This window comes from Macaca mulatta, chromosome 1 (genome assembly GCF_049350105.2).
Source record: "Macaca mulatta isolate MMU2019108-1 chromosome 1, T2T-MMU8v2.0, whole genome shotgun sequence".
Lineage (NCBI taxonomy): Eukaryota > Metazoa > Chordata > Mammalia > Primates > Cercopithecidae > Macaca > Macaca mulatta.
In genome coordinates, this window is record NC_133406.1 from 123,275,415 (window position 1) to 123,294,142 (window position 18,728).

At 41.2% G+C, this 18,728-nt stretch overlaps 1 protein-coding gene across 2 annotated transcripts in view; it reads right to left on the reverse strand.

Moving 5' to 3' along the window:
• The window catches only part of CD101 (CD101 molecule), a 35,277-nt gene extending 27,104 nt beyond the window's left edge, over positions 1-8,173 (reverse strand). For both annotated transcript variants that reach the window (XM_015149039.3, XM_001112908.5), the window contains exon 1: positions 8,036-8,173. In XM_015149039.3, the coding sequence (XP_015004525.3) occupies positions 8,036-8,123 (88 nt within the window). In that variant the 5' untranslated portion in view covers positions 8,124-8,173. The remainder of the gene's footprint in view (positions 1-8,035) is intronic.
• Between the last annotated feature and the right edge of the window lie 10,555 nt (positions 8,174-18,728).

Consider the following 18,728-nt stretch of genomic DNA (forward strand, 5'->3'; position numbering starts at 1 on the left):
TTTAACTTCTATAGTAATCTTCGGTCTCTTAAAAAAAGTTTAGCTTCATCAATGTAACATGACCACTTCTATAAAACATCTGCTTATCGAAGTGTACTTATTTTAAAGCAAATAAATGTATGATAATTTTACATTATTTTATGAAAAAATTTGGCATATACTTCCTCAAGCCTCAAATTCCAGGGTGCCTGCTGCCATTGTCGGGCAGTTTTCAGAGAAGTAGTTGCTGGAGACGCAAAGTCTAGGGCTCTGCCCTTGGTGCCATGATTTTTCTAGCTGGTTGGTTGAACTATTTGTAGCTCCTAGCCAGGTCTGTTGCAAGACTAGCCAAAATTAGCATCTGAAGAGGCAGCAGCACTTCCTTTCTATTCTGTGGAGGGTTTTTTGGTTTTGTTTTGTCATTTCTTAAAGAAACGCTTTTACTGAAAAGCCTCCTAATAGATGGCTGTAAAATCCAGCAGGTTCTGGGATTAGAATTTATTTTAGCTTTGTTCTTACCAAAAGTTTTCCGTTGGGACTACTAGGAAATGTTTTCTATTAGAACAAATCTCAAGTATTAGGTCTAAAGGAAAAGACATAATTAAATGGTAACATTTCATTTGACAAGTTTTTTAAATCAATCATTTTTTAGAAATCAAAAAGCGTATCTTTACTTACTATGATTGATATTAAAGGCTAGTTCATTTTGTGTTGCAGAAAGGACAAAGACATGCCACAAGGGTGGCCAGTTCTTTCACTAGGGGCCCAGGGTACAGTAAAAGGGAAGACGGATTGGAAGACATCGGAAGGGCCAGACAGGGAGAGATTGCTGGCTTTATGGAGTTAACTGAACAGAGTTCATAAGAAGACGAGGAAGAAGCAGAGCCTCTGCTGCATTTTGTGACTCTCCAGGGACAAAGAGTAAGGAGACTAGAGTGGAAAAAACAAGTGAGGGAAAGGAAAAAGGACATTACAGAGAACACAAAAAGACTGAGTATAGGAATCTGGGATGAAATGAAACTAGTTCTAAGGGATAGAAGGGAACTACAACAAAGGGCAAAAGGGAAGAAAAGGTAAGTGGTCACCTGAGGCAGTCAGGTGCATATATCTCATACATGTATGCTCAATCTAAAATTGGGAAACCAACCAACACTCAACCAACTAGTCAGCCAACCACACACATTTCTAGTAATAATATTTTTTTTCTTTTTTTTTTTTTGAGACAGTCTTGCTCTGTCACCCAGGCTAGAGTGTTGTGGTACAATCTTGGCTCACTGCAACCTCTATCTCCCAGGTTCAAGTGATTCTCCTGCCTCAGCCTCCTGAGTAGCTGGGATTACAGGCATGGACCACAATGACCGGATAAGTTTTGTATTTTTGTAGAGACAGGGTTTCACCATGTTGGCCAGGCTGGTCTCGAACTCCTGACCTCAAGTGATCTGCCTGCCTCAGCCTCCTAAAGTGCTGGGATTCCAGGTGTGAGCCACTGCACCCAGCCTCTATAATAATTTAGAATACACTAATTTATTCATAAGTTCAAATTAATGTGACATATTTATATCATGCTCTTTTTGTAATAAGAAGCCAGGAATAGAAGTTAGACCACCTTGGGAAAATGTAAATTATAACTTACCAACCAGTTATACTACAGTGGCAGTTTAAAACACTTTTCAGCAATGCCATCTTAGAGAAATGTGTGCACCAAGCTATGTGTGAAAGAATATGCACAGCTACACTGCTCATTAAAACCCCAAACAAGATACAACCCATATGTCCATCAACAGTACACTGGATAAACTGTGGTACAGTCATAAAGTGGAATGTTATAGAAATAAAAATCAACAATTACAACTATTTGCAATAACATGAGTGACTACGTTCAATGAAGGATACAAAAACACTTCTGAACCCTTGTGACTCTATACAGAATAATCTTACTGTTTATAAAGTTTAAAAACAGGTAAAACCACACTATAGTGTTTAGTGATGCATACATAAGGGGTAAAATCATCAGCAAAAAACTAGGAAATGACCAGGCGAGGTGGTTTATGCCTGTAATCCCAGCACTTTGGGAGGCCAAGGTGGGCAGATCACTTGAGGCCAGGAGTTTAAGACTAGCCTGGCCAACATGGTGAAACCCTGTCTCTATTAAAAATACAATATTAGCCAGGCATGGTGGCAGGTGCCTGTAATTCCAGCTATTACAGAAGCTGAGGAAAGAGAATCACTTGAACCTGGGAGGCAGAGGTTGGAGTGAGCCAAGATTGCATCACTGCACTCCAGCCTGGGCAACTCCATCTCAAAAAAAAAAAAAGCAAACTAGGAAGCGGTTATCATGAAAGTCAGGAAAGTGATTGTGTCGGGGGAGCGTCTGTGATTTGATGGGGCACACTGCGGGCTGGGTGGCTGCTTCTAGGTCTTGGTGATATTCTGTTTCTTGACCTGGGTAGATATTATATAGATTTTACTTTTTACTTGTTAAACCAAAAATGTATGTTTTATTAATATTTTCTTATGTTGTATTTCACAATAAAAATATTTTTTAATGTGGCTTTTGAGGTACCATGAACCTACTTATATCAAGGCATGTTTCTACAAACGATGTTATTTTTGGTGGCTAGGCAACACTGCTCCAACATTTCCCATCACTTTTCAGCAAGATGGGTACCACATTTGAAAATTTTTATTGTGAAAACACATACTTCTTTTTCTGCTGCTTTATTTGCCAATTCAATAAATATTTATTCAACCACTTATAGTATTTCTCATGCTTGACGGACTAAGATATGAAGATGAATTTAGGCTAGATTCTGTTCTGGATTTTATAATCCAGTCAAGTGGACAGCAGTCATCTCTCTATGGAAAACATATAATAAAAGTGCTTCAAACATTTTGAAGAAAGGAGGGACTACATTTTGAGGGGAGGGAAGCAGGTTTATGGAGATGGCATAAGAGATGGCATTAGAAATGGATTTTGGAGAATTGGGAAGATTATGACAAGGTAAATGGGGAGACAGGGCATTTTAGGTAAAAGAGATTTCATGGCAAGACTCTGTGAGTAGGAATCAAAAGACATATTCAAAAATAAGGAGTAATCAACTGGATGGTGGGGGCGCTGCATGAAGATTAATAGAGAGAGGTAAAACTGGAGAGCAATTTTGGGTCCAGAGCAGAAAAGACTTGACTATCACATTTAAAAGTCTGGACTTGATTCATTAGGCAATGGGGAATCCACTGAAAGTGTTTGAAAGGTCTTAGGAAAATGAACCTGACAGTTGGTGTGTAGGATGATGGAAGTTAGAAATAGGTATCAGGTAATTATAGGAGCTCAGGGCAGAGGTGACAAAAGCAATAGGGATAAAAATAAAGGTACTATAACCTAGCTACTGTGGAAACAAAATCTGTAGAGTTTTCAGTGTTTTGGATGCTTGGGAGTAGTAGGCGAGATGAGAGATAGGAAGAAATCAAAGATCGTAAGTTTGATAAGGCTGACTGGGAGAATATTGATATTCTGAATAGAAATACAGATACCAGGCAGAGTTACTATTGTGTGTATAATGGTGAGTGAAAATATAATGCATTTAATTTTAGAAATACTAAATTTGAAGACCGTGGAATAGACAGGAAGGATATTCAGCAAACATTTTGAAATAATATTTAAATATATATTTATATTTACATATAAATTATAAATATTTTCAAAGGGTTAAGGTCTATTTAACCCTTTGAAAATATTTATAATCGAATCCTTTCAAAAACCATTTGACATTCCCATATTTAGTTGTGCAAAAACTCCTAGAATTTGAGCCAGACTTGAACATATTAATAGATCTGCAAATGCCAAATCCATGGCTGTCTCCATTGTTTCTTGTTGGCTCCTGTAAATGTCTGTTTGTAACTAGGGAGAGTTCTGAGCTGTTAGACGTCGATTAGGCCAGTTATATACAAGTGTTGGGAAGTGTTGGGGAACAGAAGGAAGAGGGCTAAGGAGAGATTACTACGGAATCTCTTTAGGGGATGGGATGAGGAACAATACCTACAGAGGGAAGAGTTAGATGGAAGGCAACTAGGACACAGCGGCTTGGAAACCAAGGGAAGAAGAACATTCTAAGAGGAAAGGGCTTGTCAGCACTGCCAAAGGCTGCCAAGAGGTTGGGGACTCTGAAGGCAGAGGACAGTCTTGTTAGCTCGATGAGGAGGATGTCCATGAAGATCTTTGTCAAAGGGATTTCAATAGAGTGGAAGCAGCAGTTTTCAGGGTAAGAAGTAACTGCAGAAAGTGTAACCTACCTCCAGGAGTTTCATGGAGAGGGAAAAATGAAGACCAGGATGGCAGCTAGAGAGAGTAGCTAGGTGAGGAGCGGTAGGAAGGGGTGGGATGGAGAATGGGTGAAGCCAGCAAGGCGGATGAATGAAGTAATGTCTTAGTAGAGGGATGACGGTTAGGGAGCTGTGTTATAGTATCAATGTCTGTGTCTTCCTAAAACTCATATGCAGAAACCAAATTCCCAAGGTGAAGGTATTACGAGGTGAGGCATTTAGGAAGCGGTTAGGTCATGAGGGCTCTGCTGTCATGAATAGGATTAGTGCCCTTATAAAAGAGTCCAGGAAGCTCGCTAGCCCCTTCTGCAACGTGAGGACACAGAAGGCGCTGTGAGGAACAGACCCTCACTGACACCAAACTGCCAGTGCCTTGATCTTAGACTTCCCAGCCTCCAGAACTAAATTTCTGTTGTTTATAAGCCTCCCAGTTTATGGTACTTTTGCTACAACACCCCAAACAGTCTAAGACATACTACTTTCTCAGAAAACTGAAAGAAATAGTGTGGAGACTTCAAAGGTATTTTTCAGGTGGAAGGCATGACTGGCAGAGATCAACTCAAATGGCTATGCACTGGGGCATAAGCTTAAGGATCTTATTATAAATATATTCTCCCTTGAGTTTTTTCAAGTACGTATCATCCACCCTCCGAAAAACACCTGTGAGGACTGCCCTCTTGCTTTCTCTTTCAATGGGCAGAGGGTTAGCCACTTTTGAATAACAGCTCATATTCTTGTAGGCTGATGAGTACAAAGCTTGGCACTGACATACTGACATTGCAATCATGCTTTCAAAACACTAAAAATTCCTCAATGGTATTGACTTTCTTTAAAAATATCACTTGAATTGTCAAATTTACCATTGCAGTATTATTTGAATGAAAACAATTAGGTTGAACCTTATAAAACGGCCCATACTTGACCATTTTTGATACCAAAAAAAGAGCAGTTTCAAATAACGCTACCTTAAACAAAACCTACCTCAGGAATAGCCAACATAACAAGCAGCTTCCTTCTCTTTACACATTCAAAAACCCTATATGCTTGGAGGCTGAGACAGCTTCCATCCATACTAAGTGGAATCTGTTTTATTTTTCATGAATGCAATCTCAGTAAGACAGACAATAGCCCTTCCCCCAAACCCTGCCACGTTAATGGCCATTATTTGTAGGGCAGCTAGTTAGGGTGGGGGAAATAGACAGGCAGACAAAGCTAACTGCTAACTCCGAGAACTCATTTACCCATGACATTAATCTCATATGGCACCACTTTCTATCAGGATTGTTCAGTCCTTATATTTATTGAAAAAAAATTGGGACAAAGTATACATTTGCTAACCAATGTAATTGATCAATTGATCATTATTTAAATAATTTCTTTCATTTCCCCTCTAGATTTGTAATGACAAACAGCAGACTTCCAAAGCTTTTTCAAGTAACTTCCTGATTTATGTATTCTTCACATAGAAACTGTGCTTCTACACAAAATTAGTGCTTGGGATGAGTCAGAATTTAGAAGAAGTAAATCTATAACCCAGTTTAGGTAATTGTTTAAATGGGTTAAGGAAAAGCTTCCAGCTTCCCCTTTTTGAGCCTTGATTACTACTTTCCTTCCCCCAGGCCTTCTAGCCTGCTTACCAAAAAAAGAGACAGAATTTGCAATTCTATGAATTATTGCACAATGTAAACCCAGTTTCCTCCTATATATGTAGCAAACATAAGAGTTCAAATACACAAAGCACATACACTTGAGAATCACACTCAGACAACTTAACCAAAAAACAGAAACACACCAGCCCCCAAAGGATCCCACCAGTGCACCTATCCATCAACACCCGCCAAGTCAGTCTGGCAGGCATCCATCACCCAGCAAGCGGTCCTGGCAACTTCTCCTGCAGGCCCTAGGACTGACTCTTACCTCACACTATCATATGTACCTAGAGACAAGAGCACAATTAACTCAATCAATGTTTATGAAGCAACCTCTTTGTGCTGAATGCTGTATTCTTTTCTTTTAATTCTTCAACCATAGTCCTGGTCACACCAAATACAGCTTGGTTTACTTCCCCAATCATCCCAGCCATTCGGGTCCCTGCACTAGCTCCATCCAGTCTCTCTAAAGAAAGAAGTTTTTTTTGCTTTTGTTTTTGTTTTTTTAAGATGGAATCTCACTCTGTCACCCAGGCTGGAGTGCAGTGGCTCAGTCTCGGCTCACTGCAACCTCCACCTCCCAGGTTCAAGTGATTCTCCCACCTCAGCCTCCCAAGTAGCTAGGGCCACAGGTGTGCGCCACCATGCCCAGCTATAAAGCAAGAGTTCTTAACTGGGTCCACATGTAGGATTAAAGGGTCCATAAACCAGGCTGAAAAATAATCTTACACCTTTATTTTCATTTTTACCTCTAATGGAAATTTAGTATTTTCTTCAGTTACGAACGTAGACAACCACAGATATCTTCATATCACATTACAACTACTTAAGATATATTGAAATGTTATTTATACTCATCATTACTTTGAAGTTTGGTGGTTAACAGACCTACCTGTAGATCTTATTATGTAATCCATAAATAAGAAGCAAATAAATTATTGCATTACAACGTATTTAAAATATTTTGATACCTATATTTCAATGTGATTGATTTCCTCTATAATTCTATGCACTTTATTTCATGCATTTTACACATTATTCTGAGATGGGGTCTATTCTCTTTACCAGATGTTAATGAAAACTGTAGCATTAAAAAGTACCTGCTATCTGGTTTGAAACTATTCCATTACCTGCTCAACTCATCTGATTCTCCCTTCTACCTCCAAATTTTCTCTTCTTCCATCCTATTCTAACACACATAAATGCCCCTAGATCAGGCAAGCCCCTCTGCATGGCCCTCAGCAGAGCCAAGTGAATCTTCCTGCCCATTTCTCAGTCTCTCAGTAGTCAATTTCCACTTCCACTCACAGATGAAATCTAGAACCTTCTTTTAGCATAGTCTAAAACTACTAAGTACTTTCATAACCTTTCTTTCCATCCAGTCATATCTGCAAGGCATATTTATTCCATCAAGCCTTAATATCAGACAAACCTTAAAGTCTCCTCTCAGTTTGAGACACAAAACTTTTCTTTTTTTTTTTTCTTTGAGACAGGGTCTCGCTCTTGCCCAGGCTGGAGTGCAGTGGCCTGATCTCAGCTCACTGCAACCTCCGCCCTCTGAGTTCAAGCGATTCTCTTGCCTCAGCCTCCTGAGTGGCTGGGATTACAGGCGCCTGCCACTGCACCTGGCTAATTTTTGTGCTTTTAGTAGAGACGGGGTTTCATCATCTTGGCCAGGCTGGTCTTGGAACTCCTGACCTCGTGATCCACCCAAAGTGCTGGGATTACAGGCGTGAACCACTGCGCCCAGCCTGACACAAGGCTTTTTTATTGTCTCTTGGGATGATCAGCCCAGGAAGATGAGTAAAGACAGGGCCAAGCAAAACTGATAGATCTGGCAACACACACAAATGTACAAAACAATGGAATCACGTGCATGGGACTCAACCAAGCATTGCACCTCCCTGGAACTCAAGGATGTCTAGGTAAGCCAAGAACTGTCATCAATAAGTCAAAAATCATTGCTAACATCAGAAATATATGGCATAATTGTTCCTGCAGAGACCAAATTGTCCTGTTCCATCACCCAGCACCCTGAGTTGACTACCTCCTGTGACAAGAGAAACATAAAGGATTATGAAACTTACTCAGAAAGAGAAAGAAAGATGCCACATATGAGAAGCCTGCCATTGAGGCCAGCACAGTCCTTTCCCGTCCCAGCAGTGTCACTAACATTCAGAGGTTGAGTGACAAATGCTGTGCTCTCACTGCAAAGTAAAGAGGAAGCAATAGTGTGGTTTTCAGCCCACTGAGAAACAGAGATGGCTTGCGAAAAGCAAAACTGGTTACATTATACAGCTCTTTACTAATCACTCAAATTTGGGAGTAAAAAAGTTATCTTCGTGGTTAAGTAAACAGATACAGATAAAACTAAGAAAAGATAGGCCTCAACCTGGCTCGGTATGTGCCATTTAGTAATGATGAGAGAATTCAGGTAAACTGAATACATTAAAAAGCCATGAGAAATGTTGTCTTCTTGGCCTTTCCTTCTCCTCCACTCTTGGGAGAGGAAACAACTGAGAAATGGGAGAGGGCCCCTGGAAAACATGAACGTGGGGCGACACGAGGTGGTGCTGAAGGTTACAGGCTCTAGAGTCAGGCTGCCTGGGTTTGCATGCAGATTCTAGTTTCAGTAGCTGTGTAATCTTAGAAAACTTAATTAACCTTTCCTAACCCTCATTGCTAAAATGAGGATACTAATAGTATGTACCCCATAAGATTACTGTGAATGCCAAATGAGCTAATTTATTTAAAGCACTTAGAACAATATCTGGTACATAGTAAGTGCTCAATGAATATTAGCTACCATCATGAGACATTTAAGTTTATCTTCATCTGCCCTACGAAGCTGCCTTTGCAAAAATCATAACAGTGAGAAAGTTATGACAGTGAAAGGGATCCGACCTAACCAACTCCATCTTGCTTCTAACCTCCAAGCTGCCCTTGTTCATTACTGGTTGTAGGCCGAACTAACTTTGGGAGGAATGTAGCTTACAGTTAAATCTTGAAACAAAGAGGGTAACAGCCCTTTCTGGAAACAAACCCCCTTCTTGCCTGGGGAGCAGACTTCCTTAGTAAGACTAACAAATTAGCCACAAGATTAGAAATTATGATTTAGGAGTCATGCAGCCAGAGGCCACGCAATTCCAACCTCCTCAGTTGTTCCTAAACATCACTATTGCAAAACCTAAATTGGTGCTCAAGGTATTTTTCAGACCCTGCATTCTGATGCACCAGCTGGCACCATCCAGGTTGGTGATCTGGCTCCAACAGCTCTTTGATCCCACTCAGGGATGGAAGACTGCAAGAAGAACCCCCTTCGATCCCCTGTGATTTCCTCTCCTACCTGACCAATCAGCACTCCCCACTCCCTGGCCTGACAAATTATCCTTAATAACTCCAGTCTCTGAATTTTCGGGGAGACTGATTTGAGTAATAAAACTCTGGTTTCCCATTTAGCTGGTTCTGTGTGAATTAAACTCTTTCTCTACTGCAATTCTCCTGTCTTGATAAATCTGTTCTATCTGGGCAGCAGGCAGGGAGAACCCAATGGGCAGTTACACTAATGGGCAGTTACTCAGATGTGAACCCAGGTACCAAGGATGGCAGAGGAGTGTCTAAATTCAACAGTTGGTCCTGAACCTAGGCTAATTTAATACTACACTAGTGCTAGAGTTCTCAGGAAGCTTCCACTTAAATCAGATAATCACAACGCAATGTGTCAACAATCAGTGGAACACTGATTGTTGCAGGGGGTGGGGAAAATTGGTGGGCAGGAGGGAAGGTCAGGATGGATTGGGCTGGGCCAGGTGAGTCAGTGAGTTATCTAGAGAGGCAGGGGACAAGGTACAGTTGGGAAGTAACCGTGTAGTATGAATAGTACACACAGGCTGTACTATTCTATTGGAATAAAGTTTGAGGCTGTTGTGAAAGAAGGATCTACACAGGTAGGATGGGCATATCTTAGTGGGCTTTGCGTGCCAAGCCTAAGAGGTTGGTTTTTATTAATACCTTGAAGAAGAGGGAAGCTATAAAGATTTTTAGTGGGAGTATAGCCTGGTTGGATTTTCCTTTTAAGTTGAATTCCGTATGTGTGCATTGCTAACAGGTTGAAAGGTGAAGAAGGGAGATGAGGCTAGAAGCAAGAAGGTCAGTTACAAGGTTTTTGTAGTTGTCTCTATGAGCAATAATAAGGGGCTGAAGTAGGGCATTTAAAAGAAAGACAGAGGCAGGATAGATAAAATAATCAAATAATTACTGAGTACTCCTTGTGCAGTAAGTACCCTACCATGTGCTGGACATCCATACATAATTAAGCTACAGCCTTTGATCTCCAGGAGCTGCTGCTTGTGCCATGTGGCATGGTGGAGGTGAGCAGGTAAGAACTTGACTGTCACATAGGGATATCAGGAAAGGAAAAGGGCATATCTAATCTGGAGAGAATGAATGGGGGGTCAGTAAAATCTTCAGGGGAAAGGTGGCATTTTAAAGTAAAATTTATTTTCCTAGTGAGAATTATAGTAGAACAGGGTACATTCTACAAATTCAGATCTGGAAGCATCTAACATTATCTATCTATCTATCTATCTATCTATCTATCTATCTATCTATCTATCTTCTATCTATCCATCCATCCCTCCATTCACTCATCCATTCTTCTGGTTTTATTCATTAGCAATGATAAGTAACAATTAGCCCCCCAGTGATGGTCAACTTACAAATATTAAAGTCTTAAGTGAAAGGCCCTGTACTTCCCTTTTCAAGATACTATACAAGGCTTGGGAGATAAAAGAGATGTAAGAGGGCCCTGCCCTCCAGGAACTTGGGATCTAGTTTAATAAACAGCTGAGATTAAAACAAACAAACAAACAAACAAAAACAGCAGCCATATATGGCAAACATGGGTCTGGTATCCAATCTATGGCTCAGGCAAGAAATAACCTGAATTAATAGGCTGAAAAGGCAGGGAACAGTCGCAGGAAGTCAATCAGAAAAGGCTGGTTTTAAAGTCATGTCCTTGGAGATCTGGTATGATGCAAATAGGCAGGGAGGGGAAGGAAGGACATTTCAGTGCGGACAAATACAACGTACAGAGGCAGAAGCAGAGGCAGGGATGTGCAGGTTGTATTTAGGGAACAATAAAAGGGCAGTCTGCCTAGGATGGAGATTTCAAACAAACTCTCCAGGCTGCTAACTATAAAATCAGTGAGGTTCAAATTACAGGAATTTATTCACCATTTCAGTTGCAGAAGTTGGGGGTCACCCCCAGGCACCAACGCTTTCAGCAAATGTGTGTGAATGGAGTAGTTACTGCTGTGTAACAATCAGAAAACTCTGATGGCTTGCAACAGCAAACATTTATTTCTGTTAACAAGCCTATGGGTCAGCTGGGTGGCTCTGTCAATGGGGCTATGTCCTGCTGACAGGAGCTGGATGGTCTAGGATGGCCTTGGCTTGGATGACTCAGTTCTCTTCCACATGTCTCTCACACCTCTCTGGCAGGCTGGACTGGCACATTTTCATGGTAATGTCAGGGGTCCAAAAGAACTAGTGGAAATACAACAGCATTTTTTAAAGCTTCTATTTACATCGTGACCACTAACACCCCATGGGCCAAAGCAAGCCACATGACCAACTCCAAAGGCAAGAGATGGGTTAATATATACTCTGCCTCTTTATGGAGGGGAACTGCAAAGTGATAGAGCAAAGGGAGAGATTAACACAAACAAACTGAGGCCATCAGTGCAATCAATCCACCATGTGCACTGAAAAGAGAATTATTTCAGAAATAAGCATTGACCACAGAGACAATCATTGCCAATAATATAGAGTATCCTGTATCCATAGAATATATATAACCCAGTAAATGCTATGCAATTTCTCATTCCTGGCTGTTGCCAAAATATTTTTTTCTCTTTCCATTTTAGTGGCTTCATTTCTGCCAGAATTTAACATTGACAGGGTGATGTTGCCTCTTTTCTGGGGGGAAAAAGAAGCTTTCTGTTGTCAAGAAAAAAAAAAAAAAAAGAAAAAGAAAAGGAAAAAATAGAGCCAGCAAGAGAGACAGTTATTCTTTTACCTGGGGAATTGTTGCATTGCAATTGTATCATTTGAAAGGAATGTAAAAATGAAGTTCCTGATTCAGATGGAGGGAGAGAGTGAGTACTAGACAGGCTCTGTGCAAGGCACATTACATATACAGTCTTATAGAATACCTCTTATCACTATGTGGTAGGTATTATTAATCCCATTTTACAAATGAGAAAACAGACTCAGAGTATATCAGTATCATGGCTAGAAAATGATGGGATTCTAAGGGTGCCTTTTCACTTTTGGTTCAGAGCTCTGTCTAACAAACCTTCTAGCTAGCTACTCATGATTTACAGGAGGCAGAGTGCACGATAGTGAATGGCTGGAGGAGGGGGAAAGAACCCTAAGGGGTCAGCAGGAGGCTGGTCATTATTTTACCCCTTTCCCCACTTGAGCTCTTTGAATTCAGGTCACATTGATTACTGTTCCACAGGGCCTGGACTTGCCCACGTGAGGGAGGCCCTGCAGTTGAGCCTCCCCTCTGCATGTGTATAACACCAAGCAGTCACACTACAAGAAGGGACCACAGTGATCTCAGTCAACTCCCTCATATAACAAAAGAAGAGACTGAGGCCTGGCATAGGCCCAGCTGTGACTTGGCCCCAGTGATGGAGGATGAAGCCCAGGTCCCAACTCCCCAGGCTTCTTGCTCTTCCTTCCCACTGGCCCGGCTTCACCAGGAGCTGATGAGTTAACCAGTGCTGAAGAGGTTTTCAAGGTGGATGACGACTCTTCCTACCTGTGAGGAAAGCATGAACTAGGTTTCTATGGAGGAGGCAAAGAAGCATGGGGTGCAAAACAGGGCGAGTTTAGCTTCCTGGCAAAAGAGGAGAAACAGATGGGATCCTAGGCCATCTCCTGTTTTCTAAGTGAACACTTCTTTGGGAAGGGCTATTCCTTAAATTTCCTATGGTCAGTTGACAAAAAGCTATGATTAAAAAAAAGTTTAGGGGAGGGGATCAGAATAGGCCTTAGAGACAGGCAGAAAGGAGGAGAGGAGACAGGAAGTTCCCTTTACCCAGACCCCAGATCCCTCCTACCCCCTTGGGGTCAGACACCCATCCATTGCTTACTCAGCCCATAAAGAAGCTCAAGTGTCTCCTATTCTACTAAATAGTCAATTTTTACTCTAGTTCCAAATCACCTCCTTTTCCCTCCCCTCTTCAAACTTCTGACCAGGTTTCCTAATTCTGACCGCCACTTTAGCCCACTGAAATCTGGGCATGGATTCACACAGACTTCCTGGGTCACAACGGTGAACACTGCTCACTTGCCCTGGTCTTTCTGTGGCATCAGGTGTGGCTGGCCATTGGCAAACTTGCTTGCAATTCTTTCCTTCCTCCTCTGACACCACTCTCTCCAGGATTTTCCCTTACCCCTTTGGAAGCTCTTTCTCAGTCTGCTTCTCACTGGTTTCTCTTCTCCAGGCCACCTGACATTATAATCTTCTCCAAGGTTCTGTCTTCAGCCCTTCTTTCCTCACCCTGCTGCATCTCATTCCCCATCTCTATATTGACAATCTCAAATAGATCTCCAACCCCAAGTTCTCCCGTAAGCTCCAGACCATCTAGCTGGTGTTGAGTATCTCCACTTGAAGGTTACTCAGGAAACTCAAACTTGAGTCTAAAGCTGAAATCACTGTTTTCTCTGTCTTCACTGGTATTGTCCATCATGGTTGAATGCACCAGTATCGACCCAGACCCATGGCTGGCCTCCATGCATCACATTCAGTTAAGAAATCCTATCAGTTCTCCTTAAAATCTTTTATGAATTAATTCTACCACTTGCCATAACAATTGAGAGCCTTGAGCTTTCATCTGGACTAAGGCAGCACCTCTGGTCTTCCAGCTTTGTCTCTCACTGCTACTTTGCTGACAGAGTGATCTAAAATACAAACATAGCCATTCACTTTCCAAATTTTTCTTTCAGTGGCTCCAAAAGATCTCTAGAGGATCAGGTCCAAACTTCTTGACATGATCTCTGTGAGCTGAACCTGGGGAACACTCTCACCACCCTGTCCTTTAACTTTCAACCTTCAGGAATACAGAATCACTTATATTCTCCGAATGTACCTTACCGTTGTTTCTTTCTTTAACTTTGCAAATGCTATCCCCTTTGCTTAGCATCTTGTCCCATTCCTACCTGGTAAATGCCTATTCATTTAAAAATTTTAAAATTTGGGTTTGCATCTCCTAAGTGAAAACTTTCTTAACATTTTGGATAGAAATCCAAAGAAAGGTTTGTGCTATGTCAGTGAATTTCTGTAAGTTTACTTACTATATAGTAATAAAATGAATTATTTATACACCTCCCTATCTTTTAAGACCACGAATTTCATAAAGGAAGGGGCTAGTTCTTACTCATCTTTCTATCTGTGCAACAAATATTTAACAAATGCCTGGCATATTCAGGCAGTGAGGCTGGTGTAACGATTTAGCACAGGCATAGACTGTGGAGTCAGAAAGATTTGGGTTCAAATCTTGAGCAAATCACTTGACTTCTTTACGTCTCAGTTTCCTCATTTATAAAAATGGGAACAATCACAGTAGAAACTTTCTTATCTGACACAATTTGGGCTGTTAGTTGATCAATCAAGAGAACATGTCAGGTAAACATGGGAATCATAAAAAGGCTTCCATGGATCTTAGACATTTTATTTCCACCTCAACATATACATGCACATTCGTTCGCCAATCTTTTGACACAGGCCCAAGCCTTTCTGTTGAATATGGGTCTGCTGCCTGGAGTCTCTGGCCACTTTCTTGCAAAAACCAAACCTATAATGTCTTCTCTACAAATTTCAGGTTCGATTTCTTTCAAATGGAGTAAGAACTTCAGCATCTGTGAAGCCAGTGGAGTATAGAATCCTCCCATGTTTCTGTTATCCTCCCCACCCTGCTCAATCTTTTAGTTATTTTGCTCATACCAAAATTGATAGCATTTTTTTTAAAAAAAAGCAATTTGCTTTTATTGAGTTTTTTTTCAGAGAATTCATGTTTTTATTGATACTTCTTACTTTTTAAAATTGTGGTAAAAAGCATAACATTAAACTTACCATCTTAACCTTTTAAATGTACAGTTTAGTAAAGTATATTCACATTGTTGGGCAATAGATCTCCCTAACTTTTTCATCTTGCAACACTATACCCACTATACACTAATTTCCCTTCCCCCCAGCTCTTGGCAACCTTACCTTTCTATCTTCTGTGATACTTTATATGAGTGGAATCATACATATTTGTCCTTGTGACTGGTTTATTTCACTTATGTCCTCAAGGTTCATCCACGTTGTAATGTATGACAGAATTTCCTTGTTTAAGGCTGCATGATATTCCATTGTAAGTAAATACCACATTTTCTTTATTCATCTGTTGCCATCAACAAGAGGTTGGTTACCTCTACCTTTTGGCTACTGAGAATACTGTTGTGATGAATATGGGTTTGCAGATACCTCTTTGAGATACTGCTTTGAATTCTTTTGGATATATACCCAGAAATGCAACTGCTGGATCATTTGGTAATTCTGTTTAGTTTTGTGAGGAACCTCCATGCTATTCTCCTTTGCAGTGGCACCATCTTACATCTCCACCAATAGAGCACAAGAGTTCTAATTTCTCCACATTCTCAGTAACACGTTATTTCCTATTCTTTTGACAGTGGTTACCCTAATGCACATCAGTTGATATCTCATTGTAGTTTTGATCAGCGCTTCTCCTATGACTAGCGATGCTGACCATCTTTTCATGTTTGCTTTCCATTCGTGTATCTTCTTTGGAGAGTTGTTTATTCAAGTCCTTTGCCCATTTTGTTTTAAATTTTTACATGTTTGTGGGGAACAGGTGGTGTTTGGTTACACGACTAGTTCTCTAGTGATGATTTCTGAGGTTTTGGTGTACTCATCACCTGAGCAGTGTACACTGTACCCAATGTGCAGTCTTTTATCCCTCATCCCCCTCCTACCCTTTCCTCTGAGTCCTCAAAGTCCATTGTATCATTCTTATGCCTTTGTGTCCTCGTAGCTTAGCTCCCACTTATGAGTGAGAACATACGATGTTTGGTTTTCCATTCCTGAGTCACTTCACTCAGAATAATGGTCTCCAATTCCATCCATGTTGCTGCAAATGCCATTATTTCATTCCTTTTTATGCTTTGCCCATTTTAAAATCAGGTTACTTTTTATTGTACAACAAAGTTACTTACATATTCTGGATATTAGCCCCTTATCAGATATATGATTTTTAAATATTTTCTTCCATTTTGTCGGTTGTCTTTTCACTCTGTTTGTTTTTTTCCTTTGACATGCAGAAATTATGTTTGTGTAGTCCCATTTGTCTATTTTTTTTTTATTTTGTTGCTTGAGCTTTTGGTGTCACACCCAAGATATTATTGCCAAATCCAAAGTATTATAGCTTTCCTCCTATGTTTTCTTCTAGGAGTTTATAGTTTTAAGTCTTATGTTTAGGTCTTTAATTCATTTTGAGTTGATTTCTGGAGATGGTGTAAGGTAAGGGTCCAGCTTCATTCTTTTGTATGTGGACATCCAGTTTTACCAACAGCACTTTTGAACAGCCCGTTGGCATTCATATTTCACTGGTTTACATACTACTCAACAAACTTATTATAATCATAGTAACCAGTACTGTTGGCACAAGTAGGTTGGAGAATGCACAGAACAGGGTGGACTCAGGTGAGCATCACTTCTCTGGGTGGAGCTGAGCCACCCAGGTGTCTACAAGACTCAGTAGTCTACAAGCCCTAAGCAATGAGTGTATGCATTAATTACCTCTTTTTATTTTGTGTTTATTGATGTTTTAACATCTGGGGTCTTGCTAATCCTGGAGAGACTGCCCCTTCCAGGGCTAGCCAATTCTTAGAGCTAGTTAAGGACTCTCCTGAGAGAAGCCTTTCATATGCAAACCAACCAATCCAGAGCCTACACTCCACAACCTCCTCCACTGAGTTTTTGCACTAAGGACCACTACTCCCTTTCCCTAATCACCCAGGATTGGGTACCAGACAACTAGGGACAACCCCTGTGTCCTAGAGCTTGCTGGAATTATTCAACCTAGCCAATCCTAAGCCTGCCTACTCTGCCTCACCTATTCCTTCCTGCAAAAACCCACAATAAAGCTCCATGCCCATGTTTCCCCTGTGCCTTGACCCTGGTGCTTCCCTGTGTGGCCTCCCATGGTGTGGTATGTCCCTCCTCTTGGGCTCTATGAATATAACAAACTGCCTTTTCTATGGTAATTGTCTCCTGATCTGTTGGCCCTGCCATACCTCAATAATACTAAAACTTTTATTTTAAAAGTGTGTCATGCACACTGGTCTACGGGTTACAGGAAATGAGTGGTATTATTTGAATGATCCAGTTTTGTGAAGAACAGGCCAGAGTGCTTCTGCTGTAAACCCCTTTGGGTCACTTAAGATTGCAATCACATCTATGAGGTACTTGTGTTAGTGCATGGCACATTGTAAGAGTCCAATTCACAATTTGGTACTGAAGTCACAGCAGTGAATGGTTCCTATCCTCCCATCATTTTCAGACTATCAGACCATCTGTCAAGGGACCTTCATTTTGCCTAAAGAGGGAGAAGATGACCCCTGGGTCCTGAAAGAGAAGTGCAAGTTAGGAGGAAAGAAGGCTGGATAGAAAGAAGTTTCTAGGCAAGCAGACACTATGTGCCAAGGCCTACAGACAAGTCGGCAGCAGCTGTGCTTAGCACAATGCCTGGGCACACAATAAGTATGCAAGTAAGTTTCTGTTTTGTTTTTAATTTAGTTTAATGTTATTAATTTAAATTTGAAATTTAAATTAAATGTTAGGCAGGAATGGGTTCACAACTAGGTAGAGGATTGCTAACGACCAGCTCTGACTGTGTCACCACTGTGACATGAGTGGAACCCTCCCGGTTCGCTAAGAAGCATGCAATGATGGCTCATTTCCTAGAGCAGAGCATTAACTGTGCATTTACAAAGTGCAAGTACCTTCTGCAGGCCTGGAAGAGTGCCAGTCATTGGGTAATGTTAGTGACTGGGACACGAACCCAGCCCTTGAATAACTCCACAACATGAAGTTGGTCCCTGGACAGGACACAAAAGACAGAGAGAACACAAATGAGGCCAACAGGAGAGTGAATGGCGGAGGCCAGCCAAGGGCATGCAGCTGTTCCAGGGTCCCACAGGGAGTTGGGTTCTCGGTATTCACTCCTGCCCAGGCCTGCTGCCGCCAGCGGCCTAGGGAAGAGGATTGTTTTTCTATTACAGGGGTTGCTACCTTCTGGACTGATTTGGCCCCAGACTGCATCATGAGTCAGAAAAACCACTCTTTTCCAGTCACGACATCGTCACAGAACTTTGGTGTTTCCTCAACGGCAAAGAGGAACAATATCTAACTTCTCTCTTTCCTGAGAGGACTCCTGTAAGGTCATGGGAATTCCGTGAAAGAGCAGAAGGCCTTCTGTAAACAACAGGATCCTAGCCCTCACCTTTCCACCTGGTGGGAACTTCAACACTGATCCCATCAAATCCGTTTCTTCTCTTATCATCAGTGAAAATCTGCAGTGCTTTTGCAGGATTCAAAGAGATCAGAAGGTGCTAAAGTTCCTGCTGGAATCCAGTCACAATCCCTCATGCTGAAGATATGAAAGGATAACAGAGGCCAATATCAAGCTCCTCACACAACTTCAA